This window comes from Geotrypetes seraphini, chromosome 18 (assembly GCF_902459505.1).
Source record: "Geotrypetes seraphini chromosome 18, aGeoSer1.1, whole genome shotgun sequence".
Classification (NCBI taxonomy): Eukaryota; Metazoa; Chordata; class Amphibia; order Gymnophiona; family Dermophiidae; genus Geotrypetes; species Geotrypetes seraphini.
The window spans coordinates 25,218,949-25,240,941 of record NC_047101.1 but is presented as its reverse complement, the minus strand read 5'-3'; the positions used below and the strand labels follow the sequence as shown (position 1 = coordinate 25,240,941).

Below are 21,993 nucleotides of genomic sequence, written 5' to 3'. Positions count from 1 at the left end.
TTTTGGCTTTCTATAAGGAATTATATTCTTCAGAGACTTATAGAAACAAAGAACAAGATGGTAGGCAATTTTTAAACTCAATTACTGGACCACAAATTCCTGAGCATATAAAAGGAAGTTTAGAAGAACCTATATCTCTAAAAGAATTAGAAACAGCATTGAGGTCTCTTAGAGCTGGATCCGCTCCAGGTGGTGATGGATATACAGTAGAATTTTATAAATCATTTCAAATTAACCTTTTACCACATTTGTTAAAGTTATATCAATATCAACTGACTAAAGGTTGTATTTCAGGTACTATGGCAGATTCGTTGGTTATTGTTTGACTGAAGCCAAACAGAGATCCTACTTTGGTTTCAAACTACAGGCCTATTTCATTAATAAATGTGGATGGGAAAATTATTGCTAAATTATTGGCTTTAAGATTGGCAAAAGCTCTCCCTTTTATTATTGATACTCATCAAACAGGATTTGTTGCAAGGAGACATTCTTCTCATAATACTAGATTGGCTTTTCATACTTTAAATTTAACAAAAAATATGAATGATCCAACTTTCTTGGTCTCTCTAGATGCAGAAAAGGCATTTGATAGAGTGGAGTGGAATTTTATGTATCAAGCATTAGAATGGTTTGGGGTGGGATCTGGTTTTATTCAAATGATTCAGATGCTGTATAGCTCTCCTGGTGCAAGATTATACATTAATAATAGTTTATCAGATAGATTTGACTTGCGAAGGGGTGTTAGACAGGGTTGTCCCTTATCTCCATTGCTCTTTGATGTTGTTTTGGAGCCCCTGTTAATTGCTATTAATCAGGCAAGGGAGATACAGGGTATTCCTTATTCGAATTGGGAATATAAACTCTCTGCTTATGCGGATGATATTCTGCTTTATTTGAGAAATCCAGAGACCACCATTCCATGCTTACTTGAATTGATAGAGAGATTTGGAAAGTTTTCAGGATATAAGATTAATTGGAGTAAGTCTGAAGTTCTCCCGCTTAATGTTCATTGTGTCAAGGGACTATTTGATTCTTTTTCCTTTAGCTGGAAAGATGAAGGTTTAAAGTATTTAGGTATCTTTATTAAAAACAATATTGAAGATACAGTAAAGGAGAATGAAAAACTTTTATTGAAAAAAGTAACAGAAATGTGTGAAAAATGGAATCCGTTGCACATGGTGGGGGAGAGTTCAAACTATAAAAATGATGATATTGCCTGTGGTTAGCTATTGAATGGTATTCTAACGAAATTTGTTTGGTTGGGTAAAAGACCAAGAATTGCATTAGTATCTTTACAAAAATCAATTTCGGAGGGAGGGATAAATTTTCCAAATTTTTATAGGTATCATCAAGCCTATATTCTACGTCAGGGTATGTATTGGATCCTCCCAGAGCTCATGGAGAATGTCCCAGACTGGTTATATTTAGAATGGCGACTCCTGTTTCCTATACATCTGGTGCATTTGATTAGTATAAAAATACCTAGAAGATATAAAGAGAATAAAATATTGGTTGATACCTGTAAAACTTTACGTTATATTAGTAATTTGACACCTATTCCAATTTCTAAATCATTACATCAATCCATTTGGCTGAACTTCAAGATTAAAATTGGCAGATGTCAATTCAGCTGGAAGCAATGGGTTAGTGGAGGTATTCGTACTTTGAATGATATTATTTTAAATGGTTCGATGCTTAGTTTTTCACAATTGCAACATAAATATGGTTTAAATAAGACACAAAATTTTAGATGGTTGCAGTTGAAGTAAGCTATTCAGGAGGGGTTCCCTGAATGGAAGAATCTTAATAATCAATATACAGTGGTACCTTGGATTACGAGCATAATCCGTTCCAGGAGCATGCTCGTAATCCAAAATGCTCGTATATCAAAGCAAGTTTCCCCATAGGAAGTAAGGGAAACTTGCTTTGATATGTTCCCCCCCCCCGAGGCCAGCAGCGCTGCTCCCCCCCCACGAGAACCGGCATTGCTCCCCCCGAAGGCCCCCCCCGCGAACCGGCACCCTCCCCCCCGCGATCCGGCACCCCTCCCCCCGCCGCCATCAGGCACCACCCCCCCCCGGCTGCCATCGGGCACCCCCCCCCCGCCGTGACCTGAGGTCCCCCCAACCCACCCGAACCCTCTTCTTACTTTTCTGTAGCCTCCGCAGCGGTACCAGCATCAGCATGTCCTGTGCATGCCGGTGCCTGAAGATCTGCTTCCTGTGCTGGGCCTGAGAGTTCACGTCGAACGTGAACTCTCACGTCGAACGTGAACTCTCAGGCCCAGCATAGGAAGCAGATCTTCAGGCACCGGCATGCACAGGACATGCTGATGCTGGTACCGCTGCGGAGGCTACAGAAAAGTAAGAAGAGGGTTCGGGTGGGTTGGGGGGACCTCAGATCGCGGCGGGGGGGGTGCCCGATGGCAGCGGGGGGGCCCGATGGTGGCGGGGGAGGTGCCGGATCGCGGGGGGAGGGTGCCTGTTCGCAGGGGGGGGTGCTCGCAAATCGAAGCGCGCTCGGTTTCTGAGGCGCCGATTTTGCGAATGTTTTGCTCGTCTTGCAAAACACTCGCAAACCGGTGCACTCGTAAACCGAGGTACCACTGTAGTTTAGAATTCCTTTGCTTTCAGGCGGATTTCTTGAGTCACCAAGTCGCACAGTGGTATAAATTACTTAATGAATATCTGAATAAAAAAAAGAAAACTGGGTTGAGGGATATTTGGAGCATTGAGATCAAGCACCAAATTTCTGCATCTCAATGGACACAAATTTGGTCTTGGAGATTAAAGTCTACAATGTCGGCATCTATGAGGCAAACATGGTTGTTTTTATTGCATAGAGTGTTTTGGACCCCAGTTCGTTTACAAAAAGTAGATACTTCTAGGTCTAATAGATGCTGGCATTGTAATAAGGATGCAGGGACTTTAGATCATTTAATTTATTTCTGTCCTTGTATTAATGCCTTTTGGAAATCAATTTGGCCCCAAATTAATTTGCTATTAGAAAACTTTGTTGCCTTGTCATATGATACAATTTTATTTGGTACTTCAATGAGGTTTAAAAGTCAAATTTCAATGTCTAACAATAAATTACTATTAATATTGACAGGAGTTGCCATTCAACACATCACTAGGAATTGGAAAGACTATACAAGACTCAATTCTACCTTTTGGTGGAGTTCAGTATGTTATATGTATAAGATGGAAAAAGTTCTTGCTTTACAGAATGGGAATTATGATAGGTTTAGAAAGATATGGGGGCCATTGATTGAATATTCAAATGATTAGACACCTTTAAATACTTGAAATTTTATAATAAGAAGGGATATAATACATATATGAATGAATTTTATTGATATAGGAGGGCTGGGAGGATGGGATGGGGGGGGGTAACTTAAAGTATTTAAGATTTATGGTTAAGAATGTACAAGTGATTTTGTATAGTATAAGATATCATATTGTATACTTGTTAATTGAAGTGAAAATGAACAAAGAATTAAAAAAAAAAATCCCAAACAGAGATATGGTTAAAATCTGACCAAGACCCAACATTGAAAAATAATATGTTCCTCGGGTTATAAATTCCTCTCTATATTTAGCACTCTACCAAACACATTATCCATATTCAGCCAAATAGTGATTTAAATTCAAATACGAATAATTCAGAGCTCTACTGTGCTAAATCCTACTGAAATAAACACCGGATCTCTGATTTCACCTTGTTTCTTTTATTATTTATCATGTTAAAAGCTAAGTGCCCATTATTCATATTCGGCCAAATAGTAAAATATGCTATTCAGTATACACACACATACTTTACACATAGCAAGGGCAGTTGCCAAATAATCTTTCCCCTTCCCCCTGCATGCCAGATGACCTTGTGAAACAGAGAATGTACAGCATGCAGTACTTGATGTGCATTTATGGACTATTGGTGTACTTATGCACTTTGACAGTAACAGATGGAAATTTGCTCTTACCTGGAAGCAGATGCAGTCTGTAGAGAAATTTCAGCTTCTCTGTCAGGTCTCCATGATACATACCTCCTGTTAAAGTTTTTGGAATAATTTTTACCACATTTTACAGATTCCCATTTTCCAGCTTATTTCCAAAGATGATTTTTTTTTCTCTACAATAGCCAATCCCTCTTCCTCTTGCCTTTGCTCTCTTATCCAAGAATATGTTTACCAAAAAAGGGATGACTAGTATACCAACATAGCCTCCTTGCAATCCCTCAACCTATCTTCCCTTCTGAATTAGGGAAATGGTTTTTTGTTGCAGACATATTATTGAGTTGGGAGATTGTGTTAAGCTCACTGGAGCAAAGATGGGTACCAGGATGAAATCACATGCAAATACAGAATACAGCTGTTCTAAAGATTTGGAGGCAACTGCCAATCTTTTAGGTGTAGAAAGATGTGATGTAGCAGCAGTAGTTCAGGTTTGGAAAGAGGGAGATCACAGTAGCTCTTTCAAATTGCAGAACAGGAAGGAAAGCTAGAGAGTAGAGCCTGACTGAACCCAGGATGTTCCGTTTCTGCCAAAACCAAATCCACAACCAAAATTGGCTACTCTATTTCAGCAGAAACCAAAGCTGAAAATGAAACAGGTCAAGTTCACCACCCACTGTCACAGCATTGCCCCCACTGCACACAGCCTCTTCTTCCCATCCTTCAATCAGTTCCCACCTCCCTCTACCCCATGCCTACCTCAGGCAAACTGATGGCCTAACCACAGCAAGGACAATTCACAGCCACTATCATCCAGGCCATCTCCACCACCATAGAATAGGAGCCAGTATAGCTCCTGTCTATACTGGCTCCAATCCCAATATGGCTGCATAGATGGCCAGGGCGAGAGCAACTATGAATTGCTCTTGCCTTGGTTAGGCTACTAGACCACTCCCTGGTGGTCTAATAGACTGGGGGAGGGAAATCTGGCTGACAGGCAGGTTCAGAAGGGAAGGCTGTGTGTATAGCAGTGGCTGCAGTGAGGGAGGGGAGTTTTAGTTTCTACCAAAAATGCCCTGGCATATTTGGTCAAAGCCTGAATCTGAATTTTGGGCCAGTTTTGGTGCCAAAATTGAAATCAAAATCAGTCAGGCTCTTATACAAAGGAACTTTTTCAAACTTCCCTCTCTACGATCATTCCATTTGAAACTAAAATATGGTCCTTTCAACAAAGAGCACATACCAATTCCTGTTACAAACTCCTTAAAGTTGATGAGAGAGTCCTTGTTCTTGTCCAGAAGGCGGAATAATCGCTCAGCCAACACAGGAGTATGCTGACCACAGGTCCAGGGTGTCAAATGTGCAAAGAGTTCCTTGAATTGTTCCAAGTCAATACGGTACTGTTCTAGGTAAGGCAAACTTGGGTCATGTCGGATGGCAGTTGTGCGGTTGTTGCCCCAGTAACAGCTCATCAGGTGCTGTGCCTTGAGAGGCATACATTTAATATTTAATAGTATATAGGTATACATTCTAATTAATGCAGAACTAGACAGACACACAGAGAACAAGAACACAATAAAACTGTCTCACCTCTAATCAAGTTTGATCCTTCTCCTGCCCTCAGGTTTTATACTTTCATCTGCACACTTTTATAAAGTTATGACATTTCACTGAACTTGTCTGTTTTCCTATCCACCACTCTGATTTTTTTCAGGAAGCTTTACCTATGAGTGCATAGACAACACAGCCAACAGTTTCCAGTGCCAAATGCTGAAAGGTACAGAAGCGTTTCCACCACCTCCGTAACAGCAATTCAAATAATAAAATTCAGTGCAAGCCCTGGCCTGGGACACCTTGCCCCTTGTATCGGTTTTCCATGGTGACAGGAAACCCATGCAAAAGAATGGGGCATGGTGTTAAACGTGTGAAGGCTTGCAGGTCTCATACTGAATGAAGCCTGTCATCAGAATTACTGTTGCTGTATCAGGTCTCTCAATAGGACAAGCACTGAATGTGGAAGGGGATGCTGGGAGTGGGGGGACAAATATTAGAAAAAAGAAAGTCCGTTTTGATGACTTCTGGGAGGGATACTGCTGCCTTTCTCAGTTGCCTATAAGTGCCCTGAACACAGCACCCATATACATCACTGGAATTCTCGGTAAAAATGAATGGATTTAATGCATCTCAATGGCCACGTATTTGGTCTTGGAGGATAAGATGTACAATGTCTGCGTCTATGAGGCAAACATGGTTTTTCCTGTTGCATAGAGCACTCTGGACCCCTGTTCGTTTACAAAAATTGGATTGCTCTAAGTCTAATAGATGTTGGCATTGTCATCTTGAGGCTGGAACTCTAGATCAGTGTGCCGCGAGATGTTGCCTGGTGTGCCGCAGGGCCGCCATCAGGGCAGTACTGCCAGTCCTGCATTCAGGGGCCCGGAGCTGACAGGGGGCCCGAGGCAGGGGCGCCAGTAGCTCGCCAAGGCAAAGTGAGTCAATCACCCAGGACTCACTTTGTCTTGGCGATCTAATCTATCGAGCCGATAAGTCTTCTTCTTCCCGACGTCAATTCTGCAGTCGGAGAGGAAGTTCGGGCCAGCCAATCGCTGCCTGGCTGGGCGGAACTTCCTCTCCGATTGCAGAATTGACGTCAGGGAGAGCATGCGTCGGCGTCGGCTTTGGGGCCTGTTATCCATTGGTGGGTCCTGTTCTCCGATGGCAGCGGCAGTGGCAGTGGCTTGGGGAACGGCAGGGAGAAAGAAAGAAAGGGGGCAGGCAGGGAAACAGAAGGAAAGAAGAGAAACAGAAAAAAAGAAAGAAAGGTCAGGGAGAGAGGAAGAAAAAGTTGGGGGAGGGAATGAGGTGTGGAGGAGAGAAAGCATACAGGCTGATAGAAGGGAAGAAAGATTGGATGCACAGTCAGAAGAAGAAAGTGCAACCAGAAATCACCAGACAAGGTAGGAAAAATGATTTTATTTTAAATTTAGCAAAGTGGAGGCAGTATTACCACAGTTTTCAAAGGAATTTGCCCAAATAACTTAATAGTTAACTGGGTAAATTCCCAGAGATGAAAACTTCCCTTCACTTACTATGCACAGTTCTGAATTTATATCTGCTGTCTATATTTTACAATATGGTCCCCTTTTACTAAACCGCAATAGTGGTTTTTAGCGCAGGGAGCCTATGAGCGTCAAGAGCAGCGCTGGGCATTCAGCGCAGCTCCCTGCGCTAAAAACTGCTATTGTGGTTTAATAAAAAGGATGGAGGGTATATTTGTCTATTTTTGTATGCTATAAAAACCAAATACAGAGAGAGACTGAGAGCTGTTGATGAAGAGCTACGTGTGTGTCTTTCTTCGATTCCAGCCAGAATATCAGCTTTGTGTTCAGCCAAACAGGCCCAGGTTTCGCACTGAATAAAGTATTTTATAATTTTTCACTATTCTGTTTACTTAATATTTCATAATAAAGTAATTATAAAATACTTTCTTTGTGTTTATTTGATTCCTATTCAAGAGAATTACTTTATATATAGTCAATATAGGCACAGAGTTAAATTTTTTAACATTTTCTAATGGTGGTGTGCCTCGTGATTTTTTTCATGAAACAAGTGTGCCTTTGCCCAAAAAAGGTTGAAAAACACTGCTCTAGATCATTTATTATTTTATTGTCCTATTAATAATTTTTGGAAATTGATCTGGGGTCAAATAAATTGTATGCTAGAGAATCATGTGGCCCTATCATATGGCACAGTTTTGTTTGGGATGTCTATGAGGGCCAAAAGTCAAATCTCCTCAAATAATAATAAGCTGTTAATGATTTTAACAGGAGTTGCCATCCAACAAATTACACACAATTGGAAAGACTATAGAGGGTTGAACTACTGTTTCTGGTGGAGTTCGGTGTGTCATGTGTATGAAACGGAAAAAACATTGGCGGTTAGAAAAGGTTATTATAAGAAATTTAAAGATGTGTGGGGACCATTAATAGATTACTATAATAAATAATTGTATTTATCCCCATCTAGTAGGTATATGGTGGGAGGGTGGGTGGGTTTATGAAAATGTGATAGGTAATTACAAATATATTTGGAAAGGGAGGGATGGGACCGTGGGAGATAATTTATAGTATAAAATGACTATAGAGTTTCAAGTGAAGAATGTATATTATGACTTGATTTATTGTACACTTGTTTTCATATTTTAAAACTGAATAAAGATACATAAAAAAAAAAAAATGAATGGATCAAAATCCTGAGAAGTTTCAGTGCTAAACATTATGCTAGCTATGCATTTAAAACATAGATGATGAACAAAACATTAATTGCAAATTTTGAAGCTCTCTGTGGAACTCACAGTCTGCTTTTAAAATAAAGGCTAGTATGCACAATGCAGGTACTTTGTATCTGCCCGAAAATAAGTCATCATATATGAACCAGAAAGCATATTCTGCAATATTCAAATACGCTATCACCAAATATATGTTCCCTCCTCTGATCTAACTCCACTGGCTTTTTCCTGTAGGCAAATATATACATACTATTTCACAGTGCACTTATTATACCTGCAGTAAGTATATGGGGAATAATCTAACCAAACATTTAAACAAATAAATACAATGTTTTACCCACAGTGCACCTACTTTACCTTTAGTAAGTATGTGGGGGGAATAATCAAACCAAATGTTTAAACACATAAATGCATGTTTACCCATATGAACACATTAGATTACTACCCTGTAAATTGTATATTTAGGAATTAAGTCAGCACCAAGTGCTATACCTGGTTCAATTTTCCAAAATAAGCCCCATTACTTTTTATTACTTTCCTTCTACAGAACTCACTATAGGATTTTGCTGGTAAGACTTAAAGCTACACCAGAATGTAACCCACCCCCAGACGAAGCAGCAGGGAAATGTTTAAGACGAGGCTTCCCAGACCTGTCTTGGTGACCCCACAGACATTCATATTTCCAGGTTATCCATATGCATGAGCTCAACCTACATATACTGGATGTCCAATGGATACAAATTTATCTCATGAATATTCATTGTAGTTGTTCTGAATAACTGACTGGCAGTAGAGGAATACTGATTTAAGAGGGGGAAGGGAATGGGAGGACTTGATACCAACTTTTCGTGGCTTTGGCATTTCAAAACTGACATTCAAAGTGGTGGGCACTGGAGGATTAAGTGACTTGCCCAGGGTCAAAAGGAGCAGCACTGGGATTTGATCTCACGACCTCCAGGTGCAGAAGCAGTTCTACCAGTGAGCCACACCTTCCCATTTAAGGCTATTCTGCACATCAGTTTGAGTTATCCCAGCTTTCATTATGAATTGTCAGGCACACCTAAGTGCCTTACATGGATAGCAAGGAAACTAGAATGGAAGGATGAGTAACTGAGAACCAAGAAGATGCTCTGAGAGGTTTTTGTTTTACTCTCACATATCATGACCTGAACCAACAAGTAAGTACATTTGAAGCCGCACCAGCTGGTGATCATGAAAATGACAAGACAGAGAGGAAGATGTAGGAAACAGGAGGTGTAGTTCTATAGACCATTTTCTCATGACCTAGTTGGTGAAGTTGGAAGACCACAAGAATGACCTCAACTGCCAAAATATTTCTACATGATAATACAGACAAAAAAATACTAGAAAATATTGCTTTCCAACCAAAAGTATGGTGATCAGTTTAGATTTGCTTCCTGGTGTATAATTAGATCCTTGTATATCCAATAACTTCTCTTTCTATAAAACTGCTCAAATTACCTTTCATCTCATGTTCTCTGGCATATTTTTCAAAATTTCACTTCAAGTAAAAAATCCCTTCCTATAAAGATGATAAATTCTATTATTCTTTAAACTTGCATGGTACATTAAACTTTTGTTCCCCGTTAGTTTTCCTGAAAATATTATATTTCTGTTGTGGGAGATACTACATCTTCAAGTTTATCATAAATGACCAAACATCACCAAAGCTGCTATGCTAGAATGTTCATAACACGTCCCCAGATAATCAGCAACTGAAGTCCATCCTGATGTCCTGTTTCCATGCAGACATTTTTGTATTCAACTGGATTTGACAAATGCTACTTGAGCCACAAAATGTTGCTATACCAGGCAGGGGACTTCCAAACAAACTTATTTTCTGCTGTTTTGTAGAATGGTGCATGTGGAACCTAATCCCACCTACTGAATCCCAAGATCCAATAATCAAAATGCTCATGCAGCAAAACATTCCCCCCCCCCTGTTTTACGAAGCCACGCAGCAACGGCCCCGAAGCCCTTTAAATCTCTATGGGCTTTGGGGGTCATTACCGCAGCGCAGCCGCTAGCGCGGCTTCGTAAAACAGGCCCATAGTGAGGGCCAGTTCTTTCAACTTTTATCTATAGCTTCCTAAGTGTTTAACATTTGGAGTCCTTTAAAAAAAAAAAACAACCCAAAAAACATGTGTGTGCACATAAGAATTCTAAATGTCTCTGGGCATGACCTATAATTACATGCTTAATTTCTAGTGTATCTTATTCATGGTACTTCTTACCTTAAACACCACATACAGCTCTTCCAATTCATCCATTGAAAAGCCCAAGTCAGTTGATATGGCACGGACCTTTATAGAGGGAACAAATGAATGCAACTTACTGTTGCTACTACTTGGCATTTCTATAGAGCTAGCTGATGTACTAGAAACACCCAAGAATTAGCTTGCATTGAGTAATGGACCCAATATTAACAGTAGCAGAAACAGACTGCATCAAGCTTTCACTGGGGAAACCTGCAAGAAGAGCAGAGACAAACGCAAGCATAGTAGCGGGTAGAGCTCTGGATTCTTGCCCAGAAATAGCTAAGAAGAAAAAAAAAATTTAAAATTTAAATTGAATCAGGTTGGGCAGACTGGATGGACCATTCGGATCTTTATCTGCCGTCATCTACTATGTTACTATTTAAACTTAACAGCCTACAGCCGTCTTACAAGGAAGGCACTAGGATTACCTGCATGGAGTGACCTTGCTTAGAACAACTTCAAAGAGCATGACAAAGAGGCTAGCTGTGTTGGACAACGGCTTTGAGGGTTTTGGTAGATTTGAAGGTTATCAGAAATCTTGGTAAAAAGATAGGACGGAGACCTGGATGTTAGATTTAGCATTCGTCTTGTAATAGCCACACTGAAACTTGACCCAGTTTGAAATGGCTTACTAGCAAGATAGTAGTGGTCAGCACTCAGAGCCAGAATTAAGGGGTGGCAAAGATGACAATTATCCTGATTCCCCAAGTCTGCTTCAAACTGAAGGAAGCATAGCATGTAGGCAGGCTTTCAGGCACCCCTCTCTCCAGTTTTTGACTTGGGCCCCTGCATGTCTAACACCAGCACTGCCAGCACTTAAATGGATTCTGACACATCTGGGACTGATGAGGGATAATGTAGGAATTTAAATGCTCATATCCCCCAAATAAAAGCATCACTATTGGGCAGACTGGCTGAGCTAACTTGGTTGTCTTCTGCCATAATTTAGTACTTTACTATGAAATAACAGGAAAAAACCAATATATTGTGCAAGCAAAAAGAATTTTAAAAACAAGGCAATTATTCTGAGTCAAGAGGCAGGGAAGGGATGTTTGGGCAGAGTTTTCAAATGAATGTTTGTTCTTCTGACATTAAAGTGTACATCCATGTATTTCTTGTTTGTTAACAAAATATCCAGTCCAAAACTCACAGCGATCAGCAATCTTAAGATCCTGTGTGACCTTGTAATGCCTTTTATCATCAATAAAAACACTGCAATAATTCAAATCTGCTCTGTTCTCTAGGAGAGGTTTACACACCCATAGGTGGTTACTTGATAGAGCTTGGTGCCTACAAAGTAGTACTATCTCAACATTTTTGGGGCCTGTAAAATTCTGATCTTGAATGCAGTTTGCTTAAAAAGGTTTCTGATCTTGAATGCAGTTTGCTTAAAAAGGATAATGATCTTGAATGCAGTTTGCAAAGGCCACAACAGAATTATGCTCCTAACGGCACAGTGGATGATCACAACACTAAAACTAATAAAGGAAAATTTCTCAGTTCACACCCTACACTTGGGATCACAATTAAAAAAAGGAAAGCAATCTATTTACAGACCTTCTGCGTCCCTGGTCATGGGCCTTTTCGGCTAAAACCCAACAATGTATTATTTCTAAAGCCTGAGAGTCCCTGCCCAAGAGAGCATACAATCTATATGCTACTCAAGTAGGGAATTAGAAGGGAAATGATGAGGCCAATAGGGTAGGGGACTATGGAGGGAATGACCAGCAGAAATGGGTGCTTTTCAAGTTGGTTAGGACCTAAATGATGTTTTAAGTGGTATAGAAATTAAAAAACATACATAAAAACATACATAAATAACTTGGCCTCCAGTCTTAAGGGAGCACTTCTGGTGCCTGCCTCTCTGCCGGATGACATAAGCCACCACTATGGCATTATCCCAAAAACACCCTTCTGCACGGCTCGCAGTTGGGGGGAAGTTAACCCAATCGTCAGGATTCGTATCCCATGTGCACCAGAAAAATGCATTAATGTGCAGCCCTTCAAAATAGCATAACTGAACTTCAATGCAAGTCTGCAAAGAATGGCTACCTATAGTTCCCTTGACTTGTGAAGCAGAACCGATAATGACTGAGCAAGAATACAAGACATTCAGTGTTCTACCTACCACACTCCTCTTGGCAGTGTCCTCCAGGGACTGAATCACCTTCAGTCTCTGCTTGAAGCGCATCTGCTCAATGTGATTGGCATTCAAGTTGCTGAATTTCTACAAAAAGAAGACAATTCTTTATGAGTCTGACAATCAAATGCTCTTCCTTTTCCCATAAAAAGAATTTCTAGAACCCAAAACAGGAAAAAAAATCAGAGTAATGGAAGAGAGACAAATAGGATCCCATATACAATAAAGTCAGTTAAAGCTCTTTATCTCTAACCTCATAGGATGCTTTGATGAGGTCGAAGATGTCAATTTCAGGTGGTGGCTCATCCCCGCTGGTGAGCAGAGCATGCAAGTGTGGGATTGGTGGAGACACACTCTGTCTGTTCACCACATTGTCCAGGTACCTGTGAAGGGCAAGTAGTAAGCCTGAGAATGATGACCTTAGACTAGTACTAGACTGGGATGATTTTGGTCTCTTGCTCCATGGCTTGGTAGCTACACAGTTTTGTGCCAGGGGACTGGAAGGGGCTAGGGAGGTTAGGAAGGGATGGAGATGAATGTTCACATGTAATTAAGACCAGAGTACATAGCAGAAAACATAGGAGAAGGAAGAACTAATTAAAAACTAAAAGTACATAAGAAAAGCAAAAGAAAAATAACTATAATATTATCATTTCATTGAGACTGTAAAACCATTTAAAAATTGCGAGAACTTTTACGAAATAATTGCAGCGGGCCTAAAAGCCTAATGGAGTCGGGAAGTTCATTCCAGATCTCTACAAACTTGAAAACAAAAGATCAACTGAGCTTCCCAGCAGATTTAATTCCCTTAAAGGAAAGGAAGGCTAACGTATATCTTGGTGTGTTTCTCAAATGGCAAAGTCTAAGGGGATTCCAACATAAGAGGACAAAAGGATCAAATATTCCATAGAGAAGCTTGAAGATTATGCATGCGCATTTAAACTGGATCCTAAAGATATGAACAAAACATCAGTTGCTTCTAGCTCAGAGGTTCCCTGTGGTCTAAGAGGGTAGTCATGATGTAATCCACGTGTCTGGTGATCAGCAGCTGCCCATCACAAGCCAAAAGCAGAGGAAGTAGCAGCAAGATCAGGAGTAGTCAGAAGGGACTGTGAACAAGACTGGTGGTGGTGGCATGGGCCAGAATCAGCAGTAGTAATGGTGGAATCACAGCTAGCTGGAACAGTAACAGTAGTAATGGGTACAGGAGCATAGTACCGGGTAAAGCATTGGATTCTCGCCCAGAAATAGCTAAGAAGAAAAAAAATAAAATAAAATAAAAAAAAATTTAAATTGAATCAGGTTGGGCAGACTGGATGGACCATTCGGGTCTTTATCTGCCATCATCTACTATGTTACTATGTTACTAGTAACATTAGTTGCAAGTTGGGAACATTAACAGTGGCCAAATCAGTAATGCAGTAACAACATGGTCAGGGAGCTATGCTGTTGGTGGGACTGGGCTAATCATTGAAAGAAAGTGGCACAACAGAGTGGTAAATAGTTTGGAAGGGGAATCAGAGAGAGAGAGAGAGAGAGAGAAAAAAAAAAAGAAGAGACAAAGACAGTCAAGAAAGATTGGCAAGGACAGAATAAATTAAGAGGCTGAGAGATAGAAGAGTAGCAAGTGGGAAAAGGATAACAAGGAAAGGAAGAAACTTGTGAGGGTCAACTAAGAGGAAACATACAAACTGGCGGAAAGAGACTGATGGGAACTCCTGAAGGGAGGGGGTGGAGAGAGAGGGGAAGGGAAAGATAAAGATCACCTGGGAGGAGAAACAGAATGGCTCTTTTAAGGGGAAGGGATCTGGTGGCAAAAAGGGGAAAACATCTTGGGGGGGGGGGGTTAAGGATAAAATGCAGAGATGAAGATGAACTAGGGGGTCCACATATTTTATGGAGGCTAATAAGGAGTCTATACAGCCCAAAAGGTTGAGATCCAATGGCTCAGAAAACATTAGTCTTGCTACTGACTGTTTCCACAGCTTTAGTATTTTACTTTTTTGTACCTCATTTTACTCAGCTGAAATCTGACAGAAAAATAACATCCCACCATCACTGCAATCACAATAAAACAAACAGCAGCGCATACATGAGGAAAGGAGCATATGGGACACACCAGAATGGCCAAGATGATAGATATGAGAAGTAAGAAGAGCTGTACCTGCCCAGAACTGTCATGGCTTCCCCCTCATCAGAGCACTTCAACAACTGCTCCATGTTAGCATCCAGGACGGCCAATGACACCTGCAGGATGAGCTTTATGCCCTCATAGAAAAAGCAATCAACAATGATCACAGCACTTTCAAAGGGCATGACGCTGAGAAAAAGTGTGAGGAACCACGAAAGAGAGATGGTGGAGATCACACCCAGGTCCTGCATCTTCTCCGAAAGCTGGGGTAGATAGTCCCGTGTCAGCTCCTCAAACACCCCTTGATCCACCAATGCACCTATCCCAAAAAATGGAACTTTCAATATGATTTGAAAGTACTAGGTATCTATTTATAAGATGGGTCAATGCCAAATCAAATTTTTTGTTTTAGATGTTTACTTTGACACAGTCCTATTAGCAGCTGCTCAATGCCTAGTTACAGTACTTGCATTTTAATATTTTATTTGTGCTGACTGATGTTTATTATTTTCAAGTTTCAAGTTTACTTAAAATTTGTTATACCACCTATCAATCTTCTAGGCAGAATACATAGTTAAAAATCCAGGTTTAGACATACCCAATGACACGGACTGACAAACAAAAACAGGTAAGGATAGGGGGTGAACTCTAAAAATAAATAGGAAAGAAAGAACAAATAGGGTAAAGACAAAAAGGGAAGGAGCCCATCTGTAATAAAAATGCAAGGGAAAGATTTATACATCAAAGGCATCTTTAAAAAGGAATGTCTTTAGTTTTGACTTGAATCAATCTAATGCTGCCTCTTCTCTAATGTGGATAGGAATAGAATTCCAAAAATGGGGGGCAGTGACTGACAAAATGGATGAACGAGTTATATCATAGTTAATTTGGCGCAAAGATGGTATAGATAATAAATGTTGGGTGGCTCAGGCTCTGATAGGAAAGTAAGGCTTGAATGCTCAGAACCCCCCTCCCCCTGCAAATTAAAAAAAAACCAGCAACACAAAATCGAAGATCGGCAGGAGAGATGCTCACTCCCTCCCGTCACCAAGCAATGCCCCTCTCCCATGCTTCCAACGATCCCCCGCTCCCTCCTTTATTTATGAGGGATGCCTACTCCCTCCAGCCAGCAGGCCTACCTCTTCAAAATGGTGGACCATCCCCTCCCCGGTGCATCCTAGGATGTGTCAGGGAGGGGCCTTAAACAACCTGGGGCAATCAGAGCCTTAAGCCCCACCCCAGCGCATCCCAGGATGCACCGGGGAGGGGAAGGCCTCCATTTTGAAGAGACGGGCCTTCTGGATGGAGGGAGTAGGCATCCCTCCAGCCAGTCATCATAAATAAGATAAGGAGGAGGGAGTAGGGGATCATTGGAGGCATGGGGGTTGTTGTTTGGTGGCGGAATGGCCCGCTACCATGGGGGGGGGGGTTGTTTGACTTTGGTGGCGGGAGGGAGTGAGCAACCCCCCTGCCGATCTTCAATTTGGAGTTTTTCCCTTAATTTTTCTGTTTATTCTGCACATGTGCCCATCGCCATCACCAGCAATGGGCACATGCAAAATTTAGCAAATCTTCGCTACTCTCCATCAACCTCATTTGCATGCAAGGTTTTTGGAGAATGACCCACCTTTTTGAAATCACTACTATAATGGCTGAGACAGCGGTCCATTGGATTTTACCTTGAAGCTTTAAGAATCTTGCCCTAAATCTTTACTGCCATGTGTACAAGAGCAAATATGCCTAAATAACACATACTGCACCAGAGAACATATCCACCTGGCTCCACACAATTTATGCTCAATATGAATTGGATTAAATATATACGAGGATCTCTCTTTAAAATAATCTGGTACTCATCATTTTGGTGTGTTCATTATATATATATTATTTTCATAACAGGGAAGATACTGAAAGACTCACCCACCACACGGGAGTTGTAGTAGTCTGGCAGCATCCTCTCACACAGTGCCACCAGCAACCAGAATGCCTGTTCTTCGTTGCAGTACAGCAGGAGCACAGATGTCACAATGTTCATGGCCTAAAACAAAGGGGAATGGGAGGCAAAGACGCAGGAAGAGGGTGAATTCACTCTGCTGCTTCTAAGCTGGTTACATTATTTTAAAAATGGGGGTCTTTGGAACAAAATCTTTTAGTGGACACTAGGGATGTGCTTTCATTTGAAATAACAGAAAAATATACACCATTTTTTAGGGGGGAAATTGTTGTTAATAGTATGCAAAGAGGGCCTTCTCTTCCCAGTATTGAGCACATGTGCATATACCTTGCGCACACACTCTTTCTGAAAGTGTGTGTACTCTTAATGAGATGTTAGTGTTACAGAAAGAGATACTGGAAAATCACAAAAATTCCTATAAAATGACAACTTTTTGGGTTCCACTGTCCTACAAATCACTTGGGGCCCATTTTACAAAGCTGCGGTAGCCATGCTGCCACGGTAAATGCACCAAAGCCCATTCAATTCCTGTTTATATTTTTTTTATTCATTTTTCATATAACAAGTGTATCATAAAAATTCATACAATTGCATTAAGTATACACTTGATATTTCCATAACTTACTGTAAATATAACATATCATTATATAGTCCTTACTATAATTTTAGACATCATATAATATTTAATAATTATATCAACTATTATTCAATTATAATCCCTTTCCCTCCCCTTATTTTAATAGTTGCATACAATATAACACATATTATGATAATTTATTTATATTTTGTGATAAAAAGAATAAACCTACCCCCCTTTATTAAGTATCTTATTATGGGAAAAATTATATTAATCATTGCAAAAATCTGTCAATGGTCCCCAAATCTTCTTAAACTTATCAATATATCCTTTTTGTGTTGCAAATGTACGCTCCATCTTATATATATGGCAAACTGAATTCCACCAAAAGTTGTAATTTAATCTGTCATAATTCTTCCAATTGTATGTTATTTGTTGAACTGCTACTCCAGTCAATATAAATAAAAGTTTGTTATTATTTGACGAGATTTGACTCCGAGTTCTCAATGCAGTACCAAATAAAATTGTATCATATGTCAAGGCTACTGGATTTTCCAACATCCTATTTATTTGAGGCCAAATTGATTTCCAAAATAATAATATGAATGGACAATAAAATAAAAGATGATCTAATGTCCCCGCTTCTAGATGACAGTGCCAGCATCTATTAGACTTAGAGCTATCAATTCTATGTAAACGAACAGGGGTCCAAAAGGCTCTATGTAAAAGAAAAAACCATGTTTGTCTCATAGATGCTGATACTGTGCACCTTAACCTCCAAGACCAAAGTCGTGGCCATTGAGATGCCCTAATCTGAGGCTTAATCTCAATGCTCCAAATGTCTCTTAGACCATTTTTTAAAAAAATTTACAAATCCAGATATTAATTTATACCACATTGCGGCCTGGTGACCCATGGAATCTATCTGAAAACATAAAAATTCCATACCATGATAATTAAGATTTTTCCATTCAGGGAACCCCACCTGAATGGCCTGCTTCAATTGCAACCATCTGAAATATTGTGATTTATTTAAACCAAATTTATTTTGCAATTCCTAAGGGCTTGGTACATTTACCGCGGCAGCATGGCTACCACAGCTTTGTAAACGACTACACTAATGTAGCCTTTTAAATGAAATGAATTTTGCTCTTCTTGGTTCTACACAGTCGACATCAAACAGAGATTACAAAACTGATCCAACAGCTCATTTTGCTGAGAAGAGGCACAGGGCTGGCCTGAAACAAAGGCTGAACTCTACAATCACCGAGTACAAAGACAGAGCGTGGAGGTTGTGAATCAATGGGCTGTTTGTGCCTATTGCTTAAGTTTCACCAGCACAAATATTCACTTTAGAAATTGTAATGACATAAGAGGAGGAGGTGATGTGCCAAGAAACAATGTCTCATCTCAGAGATGTTACTGCTCCACTGTGCGATTCCACTCATAAAATATAAAGCAAGCTACAGAGTCCACTCCTCATTATTAGGTTATCTGCTGTAATTGTTCTTGTACACCTGATTACTGAAGTCCATGAGTACCTTGGATTATGAGCATAATCCGTTCCAGGAGCATGCTCGTAATCCAAAATGCTTGTTTATCAAAGCGAGTTTCCCCATAGGAAATAATGGAAACTCGCTTTGATACGTTCCCATCCCCATCCCCATCCCCCCCCAGAACTGGCATTGCTCCCCCCAAAGGCCCCCCCTGTGATCCGGCCCCCCCCCCCCCCCCCCCCCCCCCGTCGCTGCTTACTGTCATCTGGGCACCGGCACCGGCATGTCCTGTGCGTTGGTGCCGGTGCCCGAAGATCGGCCTCCTCTTCTTGCTGGGCCTTGAGCATCTGCGCATGCTCAAGGCCTGCGAGTTCACGTTCTCTCTGAACTCGCAGGCCTTGAGCATGCGCAGATGCTCGAGGCCCAGCAAGAAGAGGAGGCCGATCTTCGGGCACCAACGCACAGGACATGCCGGTGCCGGTGCCCAGATGACAGTAAGCAGCGGCAGGGGGGTGCCGGATAGCGGGGGGAGGGTGCCGGATCGCTGGGGGGCGCTCGTAAAATCGAGCCATGCTCGGTTTCCGAGGCACCAATTTTGCGAATGTTTTGTTCGCCTTGCAAACCACTGTACTTGGTAACAAATGCAGCATCCCTGGTTTTCAAGAATAACTTCAGAGAAAGCAATGCTCTGAACTCACTGGATGCAAATCCAGGCATCCATTGTCTTTACCTGACAATACCCAATGTTAGGGTTTCGGAAGGCATAGGCGGTGAGTACCCTCCTGAGGGCAGCCATCCCCAACTCATTATGGAAAGCAGGGTGCTCGGGCATGGAGCGATGCAGGTCTCTCTCGATCTCTTCTGTAGCCAGATTATACCGTCCCATGGACTTTTCCACCAGATCTGCATAGTACCCGGGATGAGTAACCATCTCGTTCCAGGCTCCTATAATGACAGTACAAACCCTAAATCACTAGTCTTCCCTCAAGGAAAGCCTTCAGGGCCGACCCTCCCACTCTGAGTTAACTTCTCACCTGAGAACAGGAGCCACAGCTCTCCTCGGAGGTTCTCAGGTATTCCCTTCAGCACCAGTTCTCGGGTTTTAGCTGTGCGATACATGCACATACCACGCCCATACTCAAAAAAGTGAATATTCCATGACTCTTCCTTCATCTTCTCTTTTGCCTGAGTGGAAAAAGACAAAGGAGAAATTAATTCTTACCCAATTTACCTTTCCCAAATCCAGCTAGACTTGTTCAAACTGATGGGTTTATGCCCTTCTACTAGCAGATGGCAACACAGAACAACTAGTTTGTCGACACCAAACCATATAAGGGCATTTGCAGACCTCAGCTTTCTGATATTTTTACAACAAAGCTTAGTAGATATCATCAGAACATAAGAGTTGCCATACTGGGACAGACCGAAGGTCCTTCATTCCCAGTCTCCTCTTTCTAACAGTGGTCAATCCAGGTCATAAGTACCTAGCAAGATCCAAAACTGATTTTTTGCTGCTTATCCTAGGAATAAGTAGTGTATTTTCTCACATCTATCCTAATTGCTTATAGAGTTTTCTTTTAGGAAATGATCCGAACCTTATATAAAACCCTGCTAAGCTTTTACTACATTCTATGGCCAAATTCCAGAGTTTAATTACATACTGAATAAAGAAACATTTTCTCTGGCTTGTTTTATATCCACCTTCCAACTCATGAGAAATTCCTCAGGAATTAAAAAACAATAATAATCACAAGACATGCCTGTTGTAGATTGGAAACTGTCTAAAGTTTTCCAGATGCAAAAGGGTTAATAATGGAGTGCCCTAAAGGTCTGTACTAGGACCTATGCAAGGTCAGCCACACGGTCTTGAAAGCAACTGTGCTCATCTGACCTGGGAAGTTAAAATAGTTTAGGCATAAGTACTTGGATAGGACCATTGAGTGAGCTGATCAAACAGGGAGGTCACTAAAAACAGAAGATTGTGAGCAATTAAGAAGGATCTTGAATCTAGATATCTATAAATAACAGACAAAAGTTAATGCACACAAGTGCAAAGTGAAGCATATCGGAAAAGTAATCCAATTATAAAGTACAAAATATTGAGTGGGAGTAATTGGCCAAGAAAAAAATCTGGGTTATTGCAGCAAATATGTTGACATTTTCAGCCCAGTATGCCACAATTTCCAAAAATGCTTACTGGGGGAGGAGGGGGGAGACCTGGCAGTGACTGATCAACTTCCGATCCGGGAGAATGTAGCGTTTAATCTGAGGAGAGAGAATTTTGCCTTTCAATGCTGGGAACACTTGGGCTGACGTTGATAGAACACTTGGAGATATCTGGGCAGTTGAAACCTCTCCCGTGACTCCAGGAGACTTTGGGTGTATGCTGGGGAGATAGGTTTACATATTGTCAGATTAAACACTATATCGTCTCACTTTCTCAAGAGTTATTGGGGAAGAATATAGGGCAGCGTGTGAGAGGTTTCTTTGCAGATATGGAAATGGCTAATTATTCCATTTCGGCCATCCATATAGCCCTGGTTAATTTGGACAATTGCTTGGATTTATTAACTATCAAATTAAAGTGGGAGAAGGAGCTGCGTTTGGATCTGGGTTCCTCGGACATGTTGGTAGTAGGGGCGGGTTTAAGGGAATGCTATTTTAGGGTCCTTTTTCGGTCCTTCTTCTCACAGAATCAGCTCTTTAAAGTGGGCGGTATTAACCCCCCTCCTATGTATTAAATATGGGGGGAAATCTAATACATTGACTCACTCCTTCTGGAGTTGTGGGCACAGCCAACAATTTTGGTCAGTTATAGCAACTTATTTGGATAAACTATTAAAGTTTGTGCTGGATATTCCTGGGACATTTCAGGATCTTCCCTGAGGAGAGCTTTGATGTGTCGGAAGGTGTGGTTCCTGGCCCATAAATGCATATTACAGTTCTGGATTTCATTGAAACTGCCTTTATTCTGACAATGGAAAAATCAGGTTCATACATTGGTTCTATGGGAAGACCAGGCAGTGGAGGGTTATCCAAAGAGAAAGAAACAATTTTTAATTATCTGGAGTACTTATCTTGACTCCTTGAACCTCAGGGGTACAAGTCTAATCATGAATATTTTGTAGTGGGCCCTGGCGTTGGCCTGGCTGGGGGGCGCTTCGGGTGATGGCAGT

General features: G+C 41.1%; 1 protein-coding gene across 3 annotated transcripts in view; it reads right to left on the bottom strand.

The window, feature by feature from the left end:
- TBC1D9B (TBC1 domain family member 9B) overlaps positions 1 to 21,993 on the bottom strand; it is a 99,994-nt gene that overhangs the window by 36,459 nt on the left and 41,542 nt on the right. For all 3 annotated transcript variants that reach the window (XM_033926984.1, XM_033926985.1, XM_033926986.1), the window contains exons 9-17: positions 19,852 to 20,002; positions 19,548 to 19,762; positions 16,711 to 16,828; positions 14,824 to 15,109; positions 12,913 to 13,042; positions 12,648 to 12,746; positions 10,496 to 10,564; positions 5,196 to 5,436; positions 3,983 to 4,048 (exon numbers count right to left, since the gene is read on the bottom strand). In XM_033926984.1, the coding sequence (XP_033782875.1) occupies positions 3,983 to 4,048; positions 5,196 to 5,436; positions 10,496 to 10,564; positions 12,648 to 12,746; positions 12,913 to 13,042; positions 14,824 to 15,109; positions 16,711 to 16,828; positions 19,548 to 19,762; positions 19,852 to 20,002 (1,375 nt within the window). The remainder of the gene's footprint in view (positions 1 to 3,982; positions 4,049 to 5,195; positions 5,437 to 10,495; positions 10,565 to 12,647; positions 12,747 to 12,912; positions 13,043 to 14,823; positions 15,110 to 16,710; positions 16,829 to 19,547; positions 19,763 to 19,851; positions 20,003 to 21,993) is intronic.